Genomic DNA, 21,484 nt, shown 5'->3' on the forward strand with positions numbered 1-21,484 from the left:
CTACATATAGATATAAACCAAACTGTGAAGTAATACAAGTAAGACAAGAACTACTAATGCTTCAAAATAGTATTATACTCCAAAAAATTATATGTTTCCAAAAATATTTTAAGTTCATGTCTATATAGTACCAAGGAAAGCCAGTCATATTTCTACCTGGTCTGATTTTAAGTATTTATCAAAGCAGCACAAGAATCTCAAGGGGCACTTCACATTAGTAGCGAGTGCAAATTTAGGAGCAGAGTGTTGTCTTGTGATTCTTACTCTGAATCAACCAAAAATAACACTTTTTTTTTAAAATTAAGACTCATAAATCCTAACATCCCTATATTTTGCCATCTGATCTGCTTTCTGAACTCCAGTCTAAATAGGTCTCATATTGACTTAAGGAATATCTAGATATTCACTCGAAAGTAGACAGTAAGGTTCAGTTCAGTGGTCTAAGTCTAGATTTCAGTGCCATTTGTGATGCCCCAAGGAATCCTGCCAGGCATCCATACTTCTGCAGAAAAGCACAGGTTTTGTACAGTTCCTACATTGTATTTTCTGTTGTGGAGATGTTTCAGATGCACAGTCCCCTCTCTGTAGCTATCTAAGCTGAGATATCTTCATCTGTGAGGAAGTACTTGTAACTTGGGTTATATAACTAAACATACTTTCAAACAGATGGATCAGCAACATCCATTTGTGTGATTTAGTGGGAATTGTATATGTTGTCCAAGTGCAGATATGTGGTTAGCAAGCTCTAAAAATCTTTACTGTAGATGCAGAACTCGTGCACAGCTATATGACAAGTGTGATTGGTAGTGGTTAAACTGGTAGAAGCCAAACAGCTTACTGTGTAAGCATATCCAGGGAAGGTAAAGAAATTCCCTGCTCCCTGTCCCTCTGAATGCAGTAACATGCAGCATCCTGACTGAACCAGACATTTCCCTTCAGGTCTTTGTTGCAATTCCTGTCAAAATACAGAGATACCAACCTAAAGTTGACTCGTGCTCAAGAACATTTTACACAGCTTTTCTATTAAAAGATTTTGGGAGTACTGCATTCCAACCACATCTTTTTACTCTTTATGACAGGTGCTTTTCCTGACATTGATCATTCTCTTGAGGCCTAAATGCTCCAAGTAAGATCAATGGAGGAACATGTTCATTTCTCCCTGCTGGTGACAGCGGTATGCTTCCAAAGGAGAAATCTGAATGTTCTTGGAAAGTAAGCTCTATGGGTAAGTCTAAAATAGATAACCATTTCAAAGTCTGCTAAAGTTCTGTTGTGTATTTTGGGTGATCTTACTGGTATTAGGATCCTTCAGAGGCATGAGAAAAGTGAACCTACACCTTTAGTGAACTAAAAAGGTGTATTTTCAAGATGAGAAGTAAAATTCAGAAAGGTAGTTTGTTATAAAAAGTGAAAAAAAGCTTTGCAAACAATTAAGTGAAAACCTCTGTTAGAGACTCAGCTGGAAGTTACAGGCAACTCCCTTCAAAATGGGAATAATTCCATAATGTACAACCAGGGTAGCAACTCAGTACTTACTGCCCCTATGAGTGCACTGAAGCCCCCTGCTCAGCATGGGTCTTCTTAGGAAGTAAAGCTGAGAGAGCTGATGTCTGGAACAAGAATGAGAAGTTTCCAAGTGAGGTGGTGTTCTTTTGTGACTGGAACTGCAACAGACTGGACTAACAGTTCATCAGCCTTGTCAGGATTTTGACCAAGATTTTACTCCTTTCTGGAGAGGGAAAAGGAAAGCTATTAAAGAGTTTTAGGTATGGAAAGAGAGTAAGAGTCTCAGGACCTAATAATTTACTTAATTCCTATCCAGAGCATAGCCTAGGGGTGCTTTCACAACACTTGCACACCTGCAGTTCTGTGGCCTGGGGAGGGGGCATAGGGATTTAGGAGAATAGATTGTGAGTAGTATATGATATACAGTCTTTTCTTCAGCCCCACAAAGTCAAATTATGAAAACTTGCTGATCTTTTAATCAGATACCTATCACAACACTGGCTGGAGACCCTCTTTTGTGAACAACTTATTATCTGAAGTTAGAGATGGCCTTTGAGGTGGGGGGTCTCTGGAATGCCACATCATTATTCATCAGCATTCGCTTCCACTTCCACTTCCACTTCCACTTCCACTTCCACTTCCACTTCCACTTGCGTTTCTGAATGTGAGGTTCCTCTTGCTCATAGGAGGGTGAAGAAAGATAGATTCTGGAATTAAGTGGTTGAGGTAGAAGTTTTTGGCAAAACTCTGGTGAACATGCATAGATATTTGCCCATCCCATCCCCCCTGTGTGGAGACACATAACAATAATAGGAGTTTTTCCCAGATCTTAAGAAGCTCCTATTTATTATTGAGTTAATTGTTATGGACTTGAGAAAAAGGCACATTTTTTACTAAGCCTTTCTTCTGGACTGAGAGGACTCTGCAACTCTTCAACACATGTTCTTTGCTTGGATTTATTTTTAGTAATGCTATCTTCATTTTTTGTTTTTTTTTTTTGGTTTTTTTTCCAAATATCTTTTTATAAAGCTCCATTAAACTAAAAAAGAAGGAAGAGAAAATCAGTTTGCAATGAAGCGTAAGACACTTCACTTTGTTACCTTAACGTAAAAATGGGCAAAGGCAAAGGTCCTGGAATATAAAGGATCTATGAGCCATCTCTAAGAACTGCTTCCAAAAAAATTCCTTTCTGTCAATCCATTTTTAAATACAAAGGAATAGAAGAAACATTTTCAGCATTTCACTGGATTGAGTATGCAAGAGGAATACCATGGGAATAAGTTTAGAAATACTGAGAACTCAAATTCAGACTCTTTGATGTTAACAGCTTTTCTTGCCAAGACAGAATATTTTTCTCTACTTAGTATAGAAATTCTCACCGTTACACATACACAGCTAAAGTGAGAATTTTCCTAGTTCTTATGCAGGTTAGACAGGAACATCTTACTGGAACACGTCACATATTTTTCTGCTTCTTGGTGATCAGAAGAATTAGACTAATCTCCCTGCCAACTCCTCCCCATGAAATAGGCTGATTGACAAGAAAACAGAGCTCTGTGCCTTGGGTCAAGATAAGCACTTTGGGCTATTTGGTCCTGAGAGTTATAGGATATGGGTATGCATGGGAAAAATAGTAGCCCCAGGCACTATGGAGAAAAGTCAGAGGACTCTATAGCTCCAGATAAACAGTTTCTGCTCAGAGCTTAGGGTACCAGAGAATCTGACATATTCACAGTGGTTCAGGTAGCTAGTTCAGCAAAGACAATATTTAAAGTCCTATTCTAAGCTCATCTTTCAGCTGAAGAAAGAAGAAGATAAGAAAGAGGCACATGGTCTTGCTGTGATGGGTCTTGGTCTGCTGTCAGTATGAGGAGATTGTGGACATGCCGTCTTTCCAAACTGCTCATGTGGCTGCTGCCAGCATGACACATAAGCACTGCCTGTTAATGGTGTGTGATCCATTCCACGGAGGGACTGATGGGATGCTCACTTACTGTATTTCTTTCTGCCTGGTACAAAAGAGAGTGGCTTCAGCAACATTTGAAAACATCTGTTGACAGTTCTGTTTTTACAGTGTTTAAATGTTTCTTGTTCAGTACACCAAAACCATATGAGAACTGAATCACATTAATCCATTTCCAAACTCTGTGTGATGATCTGCACAGTATGAGAAATTGATAGCAGTCATTGTATCTTTCAAGCTCTAACTTAGGCATCAGAAGAGCCAACTGTATTTTTTTCAAATTCTAGCTAGATTTGTAATGCACCTGGTAAATGTCTGCCCTTTCAGAAACACAATTTCACTTCTGCCAAAATAAGCATTAAGAATACTAATGCAGGTCAAGTAGTTCATTGTTGGTATGAGCAACGCCATAAATAACCCATAATGAATCTAAAATGAATAACGAGTAGCTGCCATTGTATGATTTAAGATTCTTTAAACAAAAAAGAAAGGCAGTAAGAAAATAAAAGAAAAAGGTTCCTGAAAAGAAAAAATAAAAGAATGTTACAGCTAAAATAAAAGAATGCTACAGCTAAGTTGCCTTTTTTGCTTTTGCTGTGACACTGTAATGGGACAGCAACTGTGGAGGTGAGTGGAGCCTCAGATAAAGGCTTGGAAAAGCTCTAAAACAAAGAGAACAAAGAAGCCCTGAGTCTCTGCAAGAACGCTTTTGTGCTTAAAGAGCTGGATCTGAATGAAGAGTGCTACCTCCAGTTTCCCACATCTCTTGGGAGGGCTGGTCAAAAGCCTGGTGAGACTCTGTTAACAGAGTGCACTGAGTCAAATTTGCCACCACACAAATCTCTCTGAACAATGTGCACCACACTGTTCTGCTCTGTTTTAAGCTGTTTCTAAATTGAATAACTAAAGCACTGTGGGACAGGGTCAGTGTCTAGAAAGCTAAGTTGAACTCTGGCTTATTCATGGACTTAATTTGTATTTTTGAACAAAAAATTTGATCTTCTGTGACACAATGATTGTAATTAACTTAATAGAGGAATTAAAGTTTATGATTTCTGAAGAGAAGTGTTAGGGGTCTGTAGCTTCCTTGACACAGGAATGGACAAGAATCTGTGTTGTGCAAGTACACTATTCACTTTCTGTTTTCCCTTTTTTACCTTTACTTATCTCTAAAGCTGGATTTCAAGTCATACTGGAGACAGTCAGTGAATTGAATTTTTATTATATGCTTCAATTGAGATCAAAATGAAAACACTATAGAAAAGTAATCTTTATTTTTAGCCACAGAGAGGAAATGCATGTACTTGAAAAATCTGTCCTTGTGAAATATCTGCAGCACTTTTGCAGAGGCAAGAAATGCAAGTACTAAGTGCTTTGTCCTGAAAATACACTTCCATTGAATAATAATTAGTCCTTGTAAGGTAAATAAACACAACCCTCCTTCTCTGCATGCCAAATAATCGGCTTCAGGATGCTGGGATGCAGCTCAGAGTCCAACAGCCTTAACCTCTATACTATGTGCCTGTCAGCAGTCCTGAAACACTTGTTTTCCTCTATCTCCAGCATACTTAGGTGCACAATTATGTCATATTTTCCTGTTTGCATTTTTATTTTATTAACAAATACTTTGTCCCTTTGCTACCACAAAAAATCCCAATGACTTCCTGCTGCTGAAAACTGACATTACAAAATAAGAAAGAAAGTTTATATCAAAAGGAAACCCAACAAAGCAATTGTATCAAAACAAGGTGTTCCCAATCTGATTACTCAATACAACAGTCTGTGTTCATCTTTCTTCCAAAATTTTGACTTAAATAGGTTAAAATATGTATGAAGTATAACTTATCAATGTACAGATTTTACCCATTCCTACGGTCACTTGGCAGCATTTTCTGCTGATAAATTTGGTGCATCTATAGGTCTGGAATTTTGAGTTCTACTTCCTGGAGAATAGTCTGTGGATCTACATGGACAAGATAGGACATAGTAAAAATGACAGTACTGGCACATTAAGGAACCCTGCATTTTTATGTGGACTTCTATCATTGCATTTCATAATAATTATTTTTCAACTAATTTTTCTGCAATACCACTACAGTTGTATCTCTCTCTGATAGTGAAATAAGAATGAAATTTCTCTCTTTTGTGGTCAGTTCTGCTTGCTTTACCTCTTGCAACAACTGTACTGAAATCACAAAGAAATCACAAAGATTCTTTCTAGTGAGGTGAACATGAGTTGTCGTGTAAAGCTTAGTTGTACTTAAGTATTAAATAATAGTGCTTAGCACTTGTGCAACTTAATGCCTTATAATCTTCAAAGCACTTTACAAATCTTAACTAGTTAATCCCCACAGCAGCTCTGCATGGTAGGCTATGAAGGTCACACATTAAAAATCTCCCATGATACAAGCTTGACTGCATAGTAAGCCTATGGGAAAAAATATCTGCACAGATATTTTCCTGAAGTCCTGAGTGTTTAATTTTACTGGACTGTAACATGGCTTGCTTTCAGTAAATTTGTTCTGCTTTCTAATCCCACTCAAAGTAAATCCATTATACCCTGCAGCATGGCTCAGCAGACAGTGTTATCAAAATATTGAGGATTTTTTTTATCATTAAAACTTCTAGAATCAAATGAGAAGCAGAGGATATGAGTTTTATTTAAGAAGTCAAGTTTCTATTGCCAATGATTGCGAAGACCATGTATGGGAAAGGGTCAGAAAGTCCTTCAGGACTGAAGCACTCAGGACAATAACTAACATTTTTAGCAACTTCTTTTGAAAATTTGACTTTTGTGATATTGAGATTGCCAGGCAAACAAAATACGCTTATACTCAATTTCACTGGAAAACGTAAGCCTTTAGAGATCCCATTTCATTTGGGAAATAACATGAGTTTTCTAGCTTGAATTTTCTTTGGATTTTCATGTTCCTGAAAAGAAAGAATCGAATAGTTACTGCTAAAGAAACTATTTCTTTTGCATTTTCAGGTCTAAAATTTCACACGAAATGGAACTACTGATTTTAGTTCACTGTAGTACTCTCACAACCACCCAACCGCTTCCATCTGTTTTTAGTTCGGCTGGAAAACTTTTTAAAACAATATTACAATTTGACAGTAACATTATAATTCTATGTGAAGACCGAATTCACCAACCAAAGGTGGAAGTCATTAGTTCATGACTACCTCTCAAGCATCTGCATAGAAAATAAACCTCTCAAATATGTTTATTCTTTGTAATACTTACTGTAGAGAGGAAGGGAGGTCTTTGACTGATGAGGCCTTCTTCCAATGGAAGCAGACACAAAGTAGAGTTTTTGTCACACGTTTAAAAAAAAAAATCATCAGTTTTCCAGAATGTCTACTGAGACACTGCAACCTTATTTATAAACACCACATGATCCTTCCCCTCCAAGGCACCAGGCAACTTAATGCCTCCTTTTGCTTTCAAGTACAACTGTCTCTTTGTAAAGCTTGTAATTTGAGAGCTGATCCTTTGTAATAAGGAAGCTCTATGATATCATGAAGACTGACCTCAATTCCTTATTTCCCTACTGCTTCAACCTGGAAACTTTCATTTCCTTGAGTTTCCTTCTCTTTTTTCCCCTTTATTTTGTTTTTTTTTCCCTTTTCTTTTTTTTTCTTTTCCCTCACCTTTGGAGAAAAATCACAAATAACCTTTGAAGGAATAATTAGCAGTTGCTGTAACTCTATGATAAAAATCTTTACCTGATTGACTGCAAAAGGTTATCTAAGGGTAAAGGTTTCAGACAGACCAGGGAAAGAATAATCTCCAGATGAGAGATGATAACAAAACGATGATTTTGATGAGCACAAAAGATGATGCTAGAAAGTAAAGGAATAAATGAATGGGAGCACAAGAGTCAACATAATTAGCCAGTCTTACATGCTTGCCACTACATAATTTCAAATGTTCCAAATGGAGCCTGGTATTCTGCAGACAAACTCATAATTAAGTACAGGGTTGCAAGGCACAGGCACAAGAGGTCTGAATTAAGGTTTCATGGGCAGCCGCCTGGCTTTCCCAACATTTGGTCACTTAATTTTTAATGAGGTCTTTTAATTTTTTAGGGAGGAGGTGTTGCTACAGACTGCAGTTTATTATGTAATTGTAGATGCATAGTACTCCAAAGGAAAAGGTATTTTGTTTCCCTCCTGCCTAAATGTATATGATGAGACCAGGATGAGACCTTAATAAATGTGGGGTTTGGGTTAACCTTAATGAAACCCTAATAAAAATGAGGCAATTTTTTTCCTAAAGTATATTAAGCTACATGACTAGCATCTATTTTAAATGCATCAGAAGCAGGAAGTCTGGAGAGAATCTATAGGACTGATACATAATTATAGTTTTAAGGAACGTCCAGGGAATATTAGGTGGTAAGGGAAAAGGCTGTGTGAATTCCCTGCAGTAGAGTTTTATGAGTTTACATCAGAATCTTTTTCTAAGAAGGTCGAATTCGAGGCAGTTATTTCAAACTGAAGAGCTTTTAAAATAACTAAATATTTATGTCAATAAATAACATAAGATGGTATTAACACTTGAGGAATTTTAGCTGAAGAAAGAATGAGGCATATATGTCATCATCTTCCAGAAAAGGTATCTGAAAGAGACTGGGAATGGCAGACCCTAATTTATCTGCACCAATTTAGCTGACACGACATTACAGAATTAAATTAGCAGAATGTACATGGAAGTATGGCATTACAGGCACAAGTCAACACAGTGTTTGCAGAGGACATTCATGTCTTACAAATTAGTCAAAGCTCTTTGAAGGTGTTAAGAAGGTTAGTTATTATCTAGCTGTTGAATTCCTTCATAATGGAGACCAAGAGTTTCATCATTACTCCATGACTTTGGTACATTTAATAGAATATTAGGTTTATGTGTTTCAGTATGCTTATTCTCATCTTGTTCTTATAATCTTCCCCTGAATCTTTTCATTCAGATGAGATTGTCAAAATAAAGGGAATGCATGTTCTTGAGTAATTTTGTCAGTCTTAAAAATCCCATCAATACAAAGTCATGTACCTCATAATCCTGTCTTCAGGTACCTTAAAACTGGTTTGAGCAAAAAACTACCTGTAACAATAAATAGTTCAATACATTCAGTACTTTGTGCAATGTTGTCCTGAGTTTCCTGCCTGTCATACTGGCTGGTATTGTTTCATTGCATTCTTCTTTATCTGTAATCTCTTATACATAATTTATAAGTTCTTGGGACAGGACTATCCTTTAGCTCATATTTATAGTGCTAATTGTATCAGGGTCCTGGTGCATGGCTGGGTTTTTGTGTACTTATCTAACAAACACCTGTAAGTATATGAAAGTATAGAAACAATCTGCCATTTTCAGACTGCTTGAATAGGAATCAGTGCGGGAGTAGGGGAACAAATTATTCACTCTCAAGAGTCAGGGGATGGGAAGACTTGCAGACAGGACCTAGACACAAAGGTTAGCTTTGCGCTTAACCTTTAAATGAGCAAGGGCTAATCTTCCTTGACCGCTTTTGCCATCAGCACCGGCACGGCTCCCGTCAACCTCGGTTTAGAGGAGCTCGGGGACCCTGCTCTGCTCCCCCCCCACCCCCAACCCCCCAGTTCCTTGACGGAGCATCCCACCGCCACCATCATCTCCATCAGCACCACCCTCCTGGCAGAAGACGCCCAAGGGACGAGACAAGACCGCAAGGAGAAGAGTTAACAGGGGATTGATAACCCGGCCCTTTTTTTGTTTTACCCCGCCTCCTCCCGCTTGCGGGGAAGTGAGGGATCAGGACGCGCCGAGCGGGGGTGGCCCCGGCGGAGAGGTGCGGGGAGGGCTCCCCTCCGCGCCGCTCCGCCGGGGGCCCCGCGGCACAGCCCGGCCCGGCCCGGCCCGGCCGAGCGCCGCCCCCGCCGCCGGGGGTGCGGGGATGGAGCCGCCGCCGGCCCGCGGGAGCAGGTGAGCACGGCGCGGGCAGCGGGCACGGTGGGCGCTGGGGATGCGGAGGGCAGCCCGCTCCGCCCCGGGCTGGCCTCGGGGACAAGGAAAAACCTGGCGGTGGGGAAATGCAAAAAACCCCGCCCCAGCCTCACACCAGCCGAAAAAAAAAAATAAAAAGGCGTCGCGGTACATTTTTGCAGATTGAGATGATCGTCTTAAAAACGCTGCCCGCAGAGCCGGGAGTCGCCCGTCTGGCGCTGACCCAGCCCGGGAGGGAAGGATCTGGAGATGTAACTAATTTTTTTTTCCGCACGTGCGGTGTCCCCGCACCCCCCGCTCCCCTCCATGTCACATTTTAATTGAATGGAGCCGCGGGTTGCAGAGCTGGGAACTAGCGTGGATGCTGGAGCTGAATTTGGTGTAGCAGTAAGGGAGGGGAATTTTTACGAAACGTGGTGGGGGGAGGAATTTACTACAGCGCTAGTAAGTTTCTCCGTGGTCGCCTGATTAGTTAAAAATTAAGTATGCTCTGTGCGTTGGCAGACAGTCCTAAGCAATGACCTGGAGAAATCCTAAACCATAATAGTTCATAATTATTTTTTTTCTTTTCCTAGAATATTCTAAATACTGAGGTATTGCCTTCACAGGAGAGCTCTCAGCACTGCAGAGTGTTCGCTGCTTAATGAATGTTTGTAAAGGGATTTTCATTCCCACTGAGCATCAGTGGGAGCAGCCAGAGCTCAGGGAGTCATCTCACTCGTGCCTTTTCTTTTGCAAAGAATTTCTGGCAGAATTCAGCATCCCTGCTATGTTGACGTAGTGCACAGGGTGACATTCCTTGCTGATACAGTTGCTCAGGTGAAGCCTGCTGCTGGAGTTTATGATTTTGTGCATGAAACTCAAGAAAGAGATGAGAAAAACATTCAGCAGCCTGTACACGAGCAACAGAACTGATCCTTTCAGGACTTTTTTGTGCCCCAGAGGGTTGGCTTCATTTTAGTAATTTGTTTTCAGTGTAGAACGTAACTATATTTATTTCAGTAAAATATGCTATTTACAGACCGTGTCTTTGAATAGAGTTTGAAATCAGCTCTACATGAAGGGATAAAGAGTTTCCATGCAAACTCTCAGATTGGCAGGTATTCTGCCATCCATTCTGGATGGATGAATCAGAATATGGGACACTAGGAACAGTGTAGTGCATGTTCTTGAAAAATATTATATGAAAATTCTTTCCTTTAGTTATTATTAATAGGCTACCTGAGGTCAGTAAGATGACTTACATCATAAAGTTAAGCAGATGTCCATGTCTTTGCAGTACCAGGCTCTACATGGGCCAGTTTATAGTTGGTAATAGCGATGGAATATTCCTGTGTGACAGAAAATCATGGCTTGAGGGCCAAATGTCTCTTAAATTTATGAAGATTAAAGAGATTGAAAAACTATTTCAGACTTCTATATGCTTATGAAATAATGAAAAAATGAAGAGTAAAGACACTGGTGCTGAAAAAATTATGTAAGTAGTACCCTTATAAATGGACATAGAAATATCAACTGAATGACTGGGAGAAAAAGAGTCTAACTGATGGAAAGTAAGATAAATACTTGTGCCATAGCCAGGTTTTATGTAACTGACTTACGCTCATGTGACACAGAATCCTGACTGATTTTTTTTCCTCAGAAAAGTTTAAGTGGAACACAGTTGTTCAAAAGGCACTGTATAACTTGATTTGGGTTTTGCTGTTGAAAAACATTCAATTTTGAAGAAAACTTTGCATTCATATCAACATGTAATAATTTCAGACAAGTTAATTACATACAGACCAGATTTTTCTTCTAAGCTAATATTTCTTTTGATGCTCCAGATATTGATGTTTGTAGATATCAATTGTTTTCCCCTGTCATACAATAATTTCCTGATTTTAAGAAAAAAAATACACCTAAAAAGGCCTGGGATTAAAATATTTTCCAAATAGAGAATTTTAGTAGTGTTTATATGAAATTTCAGCTCCCCCAGGGAACCTTTCCTTTCCTTGCTGTTGAGGAAAAGTTGTGTTTTACAAAGGCCTTTCTCGTCTTTAAAATAGAGGGCTTAGAAATAACAAGTTATGTAAAAAGGTATCGCTCGTACTATAATGCCTTTAAAATGAAATAATCTTTGAGTGAAGGTCTGGTGATTGATGAATATGACTACAGGACCACTGGGTCTTCACAGTGCTCAGTCTACTACAGTTACTGCTGGAAGAAGCTGTCGGTGACTTCACAGAGGGTTATGCCACAACCTTTTAGTAACGACATAATGCAGTTTTTCTGCGTCTAGGTCTAAATCTGAACTCTGATAGGATTACTGGTGTAGCTTCAGGAGCCTCTGTCAGCTGCATAAGCACCCAGTTACTATTAGAGTGTACTTAAGACACTTTTGTGCACTAGCCTCAAAGACATATGAGACACCTTTTCTTTTTTAAGAAAGTAAATATAAATACATGACTTCCTATAACTAAAACTTAAAAAAAAGAGAAGTATATCAGATTTTTTAGTTTTGTAGGATAAGAATAATGTCATACTGGCTTCAATTTCATTCAAGTGGTCATCTGCTGAGGTAACTTAGTACTGTCTACCACAAGATCTGTTCTTTTAAAACTGTTTGGTGAGTATGCTGAACACTGAATACATTTGTATATTAATATTTTAAGATAGGAAATTATATGTTCAATTGTAGTAAACATGATAATCAAGAGTAGTTTATAAAATGTAACAAGAGAAACCACTTAGTAGTTCTGTAATTACTGTAATTGATTATAAAACATTTTATATCTCATCTTGAGATCAAAGGTAACCATTGGCAGCCTCCATTTGAAATACTACATGATAATGTGCTACTTATCTTTCTGTGTCTGAGATTTCAGCAGAAGATATGTTTTCAAGTAATTGGATGTCTTAAGTCAGTTTGTAAATCATTTTAAATGGGGAGTTTTTGTGTATTATACCAAGTACCATGTAAGCACCAACAGTGATGAGCTCTATGACTAAAAAAAAGGAGAATTATACTGCATAAATTAAAACTAATCCAACTGAAAATGGTACACTAAATGCAAACCCAGAGTGTAAGGAAAGAGAAGAAATTTTTAAAAATGTAATTCCAGAACTGTAGAATGACATTCAGGAATCAAATATTCCTGTAAATATCCCTTGGCCTAAAGAATCAAGACATGGAGAGGAGATTTAGCATGACAACAGTACTTGTTGAAAAGACCACCTTGACTGATTCATCAGGGAAGATGAAAAGTACTAAATATTTAATGCTTACTTAACTGCTGGAAAATGAGGAGACATGATAATTGTATACAAATGTTTGAGACATGCAGTCACCAAGGAGAAAAGGTAACTGCATTTAAAGCTTATGGGTAGATTGGCGTGGCCAGGGGCTTTGAGATACTGATGCAGGGCACAGAGTATTTCCTGGCAGGTGCTTAACTAGCTTTGATTTTTAAGACCCCATTGGTGAAGGCTTCGTGTCCTACCCAGTTCACAGTAATTTCTGGTGCTTTTCTGTTCATCATCTTTTGTTTAAAGTGCTCTATCCATGTCTTCCTTGTTGTAGCTTAAGCTACTGTCTTTTGTCTGCCCTTCAGTTTTGGTAAACAGGTATTTCCCTCCACTTTGCAATAGTCCTTCTTGTTATGAGATAGTCCTCTCTCATTCTGGACCAACACTTTGAAACAAATTTCTTTCCCCAGGATTTATGCAATTTCTGATTTCTTAGATATATACAATATCTCATAATTGTTTTCTCATATTTTATTCTTGTTTGAAGTTGAACATAGTGCTCAGCCTGATCAAGAAGTGCTGAATGTAGGAGAAGAAAAATTTTATGTAATTCTCAGGTATCTGCCCTATTTCTGTGTGCTGATCCTGATTTTTTTTGTTGTTTTTTTATGTTTTTGGCAACAGTATATTGCTAAAACCACCATAACACCATAGCATGTATGGTGTTAAATCTGTGAAATGTTATACAGCCCAGATCCACTTCTGCAGAGCTGCTGCCAGTCATCCCATTCTGCCTCCTTCAGTCTTTCTTTGTGCCGTTGGTTATTATTATCAAAAAGTAATGCTTTGCTTTTGTCTTTTTTGATCTGTTTAAACATTTGAATTCTAATACCATTATCTAGTTCATCTGAACCCTTATGATTTGGTCTGTCTGCAAGTATCATACAAAGAAATGACTGAGAAGTGTCCAAAGCATATTTCTGGACAGGTTTGCTCAGGCTATCCTTCCTGTGTGATAGTGAATTTTGATAACTGCACTTTAAATATCCTCTTGAGAATAATATCAACTGTACCATTCTACTGGAATCTAAAACAACTGTCCCTAATTTTTTTTTTTACTAGAATATGATGAGACCAGGGACTGTACATGTTGCCCACACTTTCTCAAAACTAATTTCTTGTGGCTTTGAGACTGTATAATCTGAGACCAATGCAATCAGTTCCCTATGTACTGTTTATTCGGCTAGTTATTTAGAAAACCCTGAAATTAAAAGCCCCAGGCTATTCTCTCCCTATTTTCTTAGCCCTTTGTCACTGATGTATTGACACCTGGTGGCAATTAGTATGAATAGTGAAGAAGAAAAACCTACTTTGCTCTTCTCAGTACTACTTATTATTAGTCTTTCATTCCTGTTTAGTAGGCCAAATTTTTCCTGTTCTTTGCTTCTCCTCTGAAGTCTGTAAGAGTGTTTCTGTGCGGGATCTGAAGACCCACATCAGTGCACAGTATCACAGATTTTTGACTGTGTGAGACTTCAGTAGGAAGGAACTCTGTGCTGGGAGGTGATTTGTCAGTTTTGATGTGATAGTAATGTGAACAGACACGTAAAGGAACTGTGAAGCTTCTGCAACAGTATGTTCCTCCTCTCAGGGGTTTTTAATGGCCAAGGGTCCATGTTTGTGCATTTTTATTTGGCAGAATGTTACCTATCTACAGAATGGAGTTTATGTACTTAGTGAAAATAAATCTGTTTACAATGCAACGTTTCAGGTACATAGACTATGACCCTAAATGCAAAACAGCAAGGGAAATATTAAATGATTAACTGATCCAAGAATGTGCAGTGAATAGTACTAGATTTTGACTTAACTGGAAAATAAAGCTAACAAAATGAATGTGCCAGTGAATGGCTGGCATTTTGAGTTACTAGAGCTTGAACTATAAGCTTATTTTGCCCGAGGTCTTGCAAGAGCAGTCTCAGTTCTTTTAATGTTTTGCTGGGACAGTTTTATGTATTTTAGTAAGAAAAAATACAGTGATAGTGACTTCATTTCAGTCAAACCATTAGTGTTTCGGCTAACGGTGGTTCTTGTCAAATGTGTCCCAACTCTTTTTCCATTTCAGACTTTCCCAAATTTTACTGAAGGAAGGGTTTTGAATCAGGATTTCAGCTCAAAAATGTTTTAGTAATGCTGCATGGAGCTCCCCGTGCTCTGATTTCAGACTGTGCATTTTTATGAGATTATAATGGTTTATGCGTGGTTGAAATTAATTACTGGAGCTGTTAGCCTTATGTAAGCAAATCATATCCTGTTGTATCCCCTTGCTAAACTTTCATTGCAGCTAGTTTAACTGTTCATGACAGCATTCCTATTATTTTGTTTCATTATCATTTGTTTACTAATACAGCTGCTTTGCTTAATGATTCATATCTGGAAGCCATTTGGTATGTCAGCACAGACCAGTTTGTTGTCTGCGTTATTGAAATGAGAAATCACTGTCAATCAGAATGGAAGTCTCTGCTATGATTTGTAAATTCAATCCAAGGGTGAGCAAGGTTTTAGTAAAGAAATCTTAGGTTTGTTTTTGAGAAGGGCTGCAATGACATTTTGCTGTTGGAGATGAGTTGGATTTTTGTCTTTGCATGGAAAAAAATACTGTGGTTTATAGTCCACTGGGGCTGTACACTTAGTTTTCCATGGCTACCTGTATTTGAGTGAAAAGAATGATACGTTTTGGAAGCAAACTGGAAACATTTCATGCTGAATAAGTGATTCTCCGTTTTGTAGATATGGAGAAATATAGATTGGACTGCCCCACCTTTTACTTAGGTGTTATTAACAGCTACAAGTGCACATATTATTGCTGGAGAGCAGGGTATTGAGGATGTAGACCCAGCCCTTGTGGTTTATCCTGTTCCATTTAAGCGATTAATTAGGTTATTGTGTCCATAGCTGGAGTTGCGTGTGTAATCAAGATTTATGTTGCTGTGGCGACAAAGACAGACACAACTGTGCTGAATTTCCTAGATCTTTGAAGCAGTTCTTCTTACCCAAAATGTTATTGAAAATTCCCATCAGCATGTGAAAAAGAGTGTATCTAAGAGGGGCCCTCATTAATAGGCTGAAATCTTGGACTGAATTGAGTGAATTCATGCTGCTTATCAAAGGGTTAGAGAAAATAGGCAGTTGCAAGAGAGGAGACAATGAAGGCCTATGGCACAAATTAATCAAGAGCAACTGATTTCAACTCAAATAGGAGCAATGCAGGGAAATTACAGGGTGGTTCCAAGAGGCCCTTGACAAAAGCTTTGTGACGTATACCAGGTATTGTGTTTGGCCTGGATATAAAGGCAAGGAGGAGCTGGAAATGAGCCAGATCAAGACTTCACAGTATTATACAGTATTATATCAAGTTAAATAGACGTGCTGACAAAGCACGTGCTAAAGGACATGGAGGAAGATGTAAGAAATTCAAAGAAGATGGAAGATGAAAATTGTAGGTGACTGGGAGGAGATAATTTGAGGTAGGTGAGGAAGCCTGCAAGGGATTCAGAGCTGCAGATAAATGTGAAAAGCTTTTGGTAGACTGTAGTAGAGGCAGTGTTTTTGGACTGAACACTACCTCCTGCACTTCAGTTTCAGGAAAGCCCAGCATCTGGGAGCCAGCAAGTATTTTGTCCACTTGAGGATGGGGTATTTAATACCATTAGTCAACACTGTAAATTAAATGCTTTCAAAACCAACAACAAAAATTCAAACATGCTCCCCCTCCCAAAAAAACCCTAAAAAACCCAAACATAATTCTAAAAAAATGTTGGAAATGGGGTTATTAATTTTGGTTGTTTTTATTTCAAGGTCACACTCTGAGATGTATTTCTTACTTCAGCAGCGATAAAAAATATCCAAGCAACATGGATTTTATTAAAGCAGTATCCTTGAAAAGTTAATTATCTAAAAGGTTGCAGAATGTTAATGGAAGGGAAGAAATTAGATTACCTAAGAGTCAGAGAACTCTTAGTGAGATATATAGCTATGAAAATATATATCATGTTTGTACAATTCCTTTTTCCTTCTTGGAAGATGTAATATTTTAGGGTTTTTTTCTGTTTTGTTTTGTTTTGGTTGGCTTTTTTTGTCGGGCTTTTTTTTAGCAAAGAGGGAAAAGAGCAGTGTAGGAAAAAGTCAATGGTCTACAACCTATTAACTTTCAAACAGTTTGTTCATGTGTCACAGTTATATGTGATGGACCGGTGATCCATTTCCCTGCAAATTCAGCAGAAGTGAAAATACAGTTTTCATCCAGTTTCCTCATTTAATAGATCAACTGCAGCAAGGGCATGTTGTAGTCTCATGGACGAATCACCAGGAGGATCCCCAGGAAGCACTGAAAGGGAAGAGGATCCTACTCTTCAGTTTTTATCCGAGCTGCTTGCTTGCAGGAGGTGAATGTTTGTTGAGCAGCATTCACATCTCAGGGACTTGGCAAGACTTGCTGCAGAGTGACTGAATAGCTCAGTGCCAATTTACTGCACACTCCCATCTCTGCTCCAAGCCTCTCCATGAGCCCTTTAACAGGAACATAAACACAAGAGAAGAAGAATTGAGCATGGGAAAAGGGTCCATAATTACCACCTTCTGCTTCTCTTCTCTTCTCTTTGCTGGTCTTACCAGACAGCTTCTGGGTAGCTTAAATGAGAACTGGAGCAGATGCTGAAGCAGTGGGATTTCTGGGCAGGTTTTCATTACCTACTTTGCAAAACAGACTTTCCAATTATCCAGGAAGTTAAATCCAGAAGCTGGATGAAATGAACGTTTTCTACAATTCATTTCCAACGGAGGCACTGACTGTTACTTTCAGAGCAAAGAAGTTGTAATGGTTGTTTTTGTTCAGAAAGAGAAATAGAGGCATTGAGTTTGGCTTGTGAAGTTACATAGGTCTAACTTTCTGTGGTTTTTTGGTGGCACTATACTTGGTGAAAGTGGTATAGCTGCAAGTCTGGGCAGACTCCACAGGTTCCTTGTGTTTTGTAAACATTGCAATAAAAAGGTTAATTGCTGGGACATTTCCTGCCATGCTGCAAAGTAAAACCTGATAGTATCATGGATCTTGACTGGAAAGTCAAATTGACAAGTTTGATTTCATCACGTGCCTTAATTGTTTGCCAAATATAAGCTATCAGCAGAAATGGAAATTATTACAAAATGATGCATGAAATAATTTGTATTTTAGTATACTACCATTATTCTATGGTACCCAAATTATTTTCTTGACAATATTTATTAAGAATATCTAAAAATAATAACCTCTAATGCTGCGTTGTAATACATGGAAGTCTCCAGCATGTCCCATGTAGATGAAGATTCAGTATCAGTTCCAGTGAATGAGAAAGTTCAAGGATAGTCTTGGATTCAATAGGAAGCTAAGCCAGATCTCAGTCTGCATTGGGATGCAATGTAGACATTTTAGGAAAATAGAGAAAAAAAGCATTTGGACTTCAGTATGAATGGTTGAAAACATTCTGCCTTTTCGGGTTTTTTTAACAACTGCAAAGATTGAACAAAGACCTTCAAGTGGAAAGATAAAGCACTTGGATACATTGAACCATATAGTAACTAAACATGAATGTAAATTAGAGCAAGGAGGTTATCAGGCAACAAAATAAAAGAACTGATTGTTAGTCTTTGGAATTACTGCTTATAAATAGAGGTCTCCTAGGCAGTTGAACAGCCAAACAGAATGTTTTGAGGCAGAGAAAAAAGACAGCTGGAGACATGAAACACCTAATTTATTTTATTTAAAGGTCAAATAAAAACAAAGGATTGGGCTTTTGATTCTAAGGAATACTTACTTGAAATTACTGCAACTAAACCACTCTATGTGACAGCATAACTTGAAATGGATTCTGAGAAAAGTTCTGATTGTGTAACTTCTGGCACATGTAATATAATTTAAAGTCTATGTTGCTTCTCTTGTTCAATCTGTTACAGCTTTTCACTCTTCAGTGAAACTGAAAATGTGCCTACAAGCAATGTACAATTCTGTTTCTGAATTTAATTTTTATGGATATGTGTATATTCACCTAGTAAAAGGTGAGCTAATGCAGGATGAAATTGTGGACTGTAGAAAAAAGGTAAAGTAAGAATTGTGAAAATACTGAACATAAATGTTTTGAAGAGAGATATTCTTAGGTACTACAGTCAGAATAGACTGAAAATTGTAAACAGTTTGTCCCCACCTCTTACACAGTACCAGTGAAATGGATCAAGCCTTATATACTATTCTGTAAACATTCACACACACTTGAAGTAAGATGGTTTTTTTCAGTCACTGGGATTAACTCCCATTTTTTAAATTAAAAATATTGAATTTGTGGGACAGGTGTAGGACAGATTGTGTCTGTTGAATAGCTTCAGTGACAGCTCACATTATTTGTTACACATACATTTAAAAAAATAATTAAAATGTTTTTTCTCATAGATATCATTATTTCTCATATATTCTCATATTTTTTCTCATACTAATGTATTTCAATACTAAAAGTGACAGAAAGAAGAAATTTTTATTATGGTTCCTAAGTGTATATTACTTGAAAATCAAGGAAAGTAAATTAAAGTCTTTGCTTCTGGCCTTTTCAAATGCAGTCAAAGGAGTCACTTTTATAATTTTATCTTGATAATACATTGCTTAGGCTGTTGGATATTTGGAAACAGGCTTTAATCTGTGCTGAGCTCTTGGATGATTGAATAAGTTTTGTTTTAATAATGGGAAGAAATATTTCCCAAATAAACAGGCAGTTTAAATTTGTTTGAAGAATGCTTTAACGCTTTGAATTAGAATCTCATCAGCCTTCATCAGCTATTCAAACCTGACCTGGTTGGTCCTTGGATAAGAGGATATGTTAAGGAAGGTGTAAGATTCTGTATGAAGGGATTCAGTTTCTGCATCCACTTGGTCTTCTACATGAGCTTAGGGGTAATACGTAAAGTTTAAGATACTACTTCTCGAATCACTAAGCTAAAATACTGTGCTAAGACATGAAGAAGGAAAGTAGGGAAATCGAGGTTTTGTTGTTGAAAAATTGTAGCAAACTAATCACTTCTAGAGGGCTGATAAACCACAAATCACTTATGCATGATTTGAGGGCTTAGGTTTCAGGGACCAGGCTTTATTTCAAGTAACATATTAGTCGTTTGCCTGTTCACATTAGCAACAACAGGAAAGTTGGTTCTTAAAATCCTGTTCACAGCTGGTTGGACTGTTGATTGTAAAGGTCTTTCCAAGCTAAATTATTCTATGATTCTATAAACATTCTGCACTTTCACTGAATATGAACTCTGTCTTGCAGCAGATAAGCTTTTACTATATTGGTGAACTTGGGAATGTGCCTATTGTTGCATAGGCATGTGCAGTTACATAATGCTTCACAGGGGAGGTGATACATTCACATTTTTTCTTGACTTTCACGAAATAAAATCAGATCCTTTGAGTAAAGACTATTTTATAAATATGCTGTTAGGTGGATGTAATAATTTTATGAATATAAACGTACAAGGTCCTGAATTATGAATGTCTATAAAATGCAAAGTCTATGCTGCAACAGTTTGTGTTTTGTTATACATAATCTTCATGATGTTTTCAGGATGGAACATGAGGCTACCCAGCTAGAAAAGCAGCATGTGCACAGTGTGTATGAAAATACAGCTGCCTACTTTAGTGACCTGCGGACCAAAGCATGGCCTCGTGTTCGGAACTTCCTGCTGGAACAAAAGCCCGGCAGTCTCGTTGTTGATATAGGTAAGCCATTCTTTGAGGGGGCGTGAAAGATTATTTATAAGCTTTATTAGTTTACCTATTAATCATATTTAGCCTTCAGATCAACTGGTTTTTTAGCTTGTTTAAATCTGGTTTAAAATTGTTTTAAAGCCCCGATGCTAGATGCCTTATACCTTTTTAAAAATCTTCGGCAGTGTATCATGTAGACAGTAAATAAATTTTTTCCTTTATTTTTGTTGAGTTAAGTCTTAATCTATCAATTTCCCCACTGGCTTAATGGTCTGTCATTCCTCTGGAGCCCTCTTGAAAAAATTATGTTAATAGCCCAATTATTTAATATTTCAGTTTCTTTAGACCACTTGCTTTATGTAATACAAATCTGCAATTTATTGACTTTCATTTGTTCTAAAGCTCCTCCTAGCAAGGCTTTTTATTAAGAGAAATCTTCTGATGTGATTGCCATTAAAAATATTTAAAAAAATAATAATCTGGGAATCTCCCTATAACCCTAAATATGGACACCAAAACCTCGTTTTCCTGCTATGGCATTGTCTTCCCTACATGTAGTATTTATACCTGGATTTTCTGTTGCTCCTGCAGATTTCTGGGAGTTTCCAGGTGCTGGCATGTTTCCTTTGCTTGCATTATGACTTCAGTCCTATACAGTACATCCTGCAAAACAAATGCTCATTTGCACCATTATGTTTTCTGTACTGTTTAAACTAATAAAATATTTTTACACAGAAAGGTTTAACAAATGTGCACGTTAAATTATGCATCTGCTTTATCCTATAAGAGAAAAACATTATTTGAATATGCTGTCGGCCATAATCAGAAGATAATATGTAGTTCTGCTGCTGTTGAGCACTACACCAAAAATACTCGATTGATGTTATTTTGATCGTGTAGCTATTTTTATATATATGCACCATTGTCACTAATAATCTCGGAAATATCCTGTGGCAAACACTCACTCAACTGAGAGTTAGATTGCTATTTCTCAGCCAGAATTGTTGCCACCTCA

The 21,484-nt window shown here is 37.8% G+C and overlaps 1 protein-coding gene across 3 annotated transcripts in view; it reads left to right on the forward strand.

The window, feature by feature from the left end:
* TRMT9B (tRNA methyltransferase 9B (putative)) overlaps positions 1 to 21,484 on the forward strand; it is a 118,663-nt gene that overhangs the window by 87,165 nt on the left and 10,014 nt on the right. For 2 of the 3 annotated variants that reach the window (XM_088163407.1, XM_088163408.1), the window contains exons 3-4: positions 1,080 to 1,225; positions 20,327 to 20,481. In XM_088163407.1, coding sequence (XP_088019533.1) covers positions 1,200 to 1,225; positions 20,327 to 20,481 — 181 coding nt within the window. In that variant the 5' untranslated portion in view covers positions 1,080 to 1,199. Of the gene's footprint in view, positions 1 to 1,079; positions 1,226 to 9,365; positions 9,435 to 20,326; positions 20,482 to 21,484 lie in introns of those variants that run through there. The other variant, XM_088163406.1, reaches the window with a different exon arrangement.

Source organism: Sturnus vulgaris, chromosome 4 (genome assembly GCF_052056855.1).
Source record: "Sturnus vulgaris isolate bStuVul1 chromosome 4, bStuVul1.hap1, whole genome shotgun sequence".
NCBI classification, from domain to species: domain Eukaryota; kingdom Metazoa; phylum Chordata; class Aves; order Passeriformes; family Sturnidae; genus Sturnus; species Sturnus vulgaris.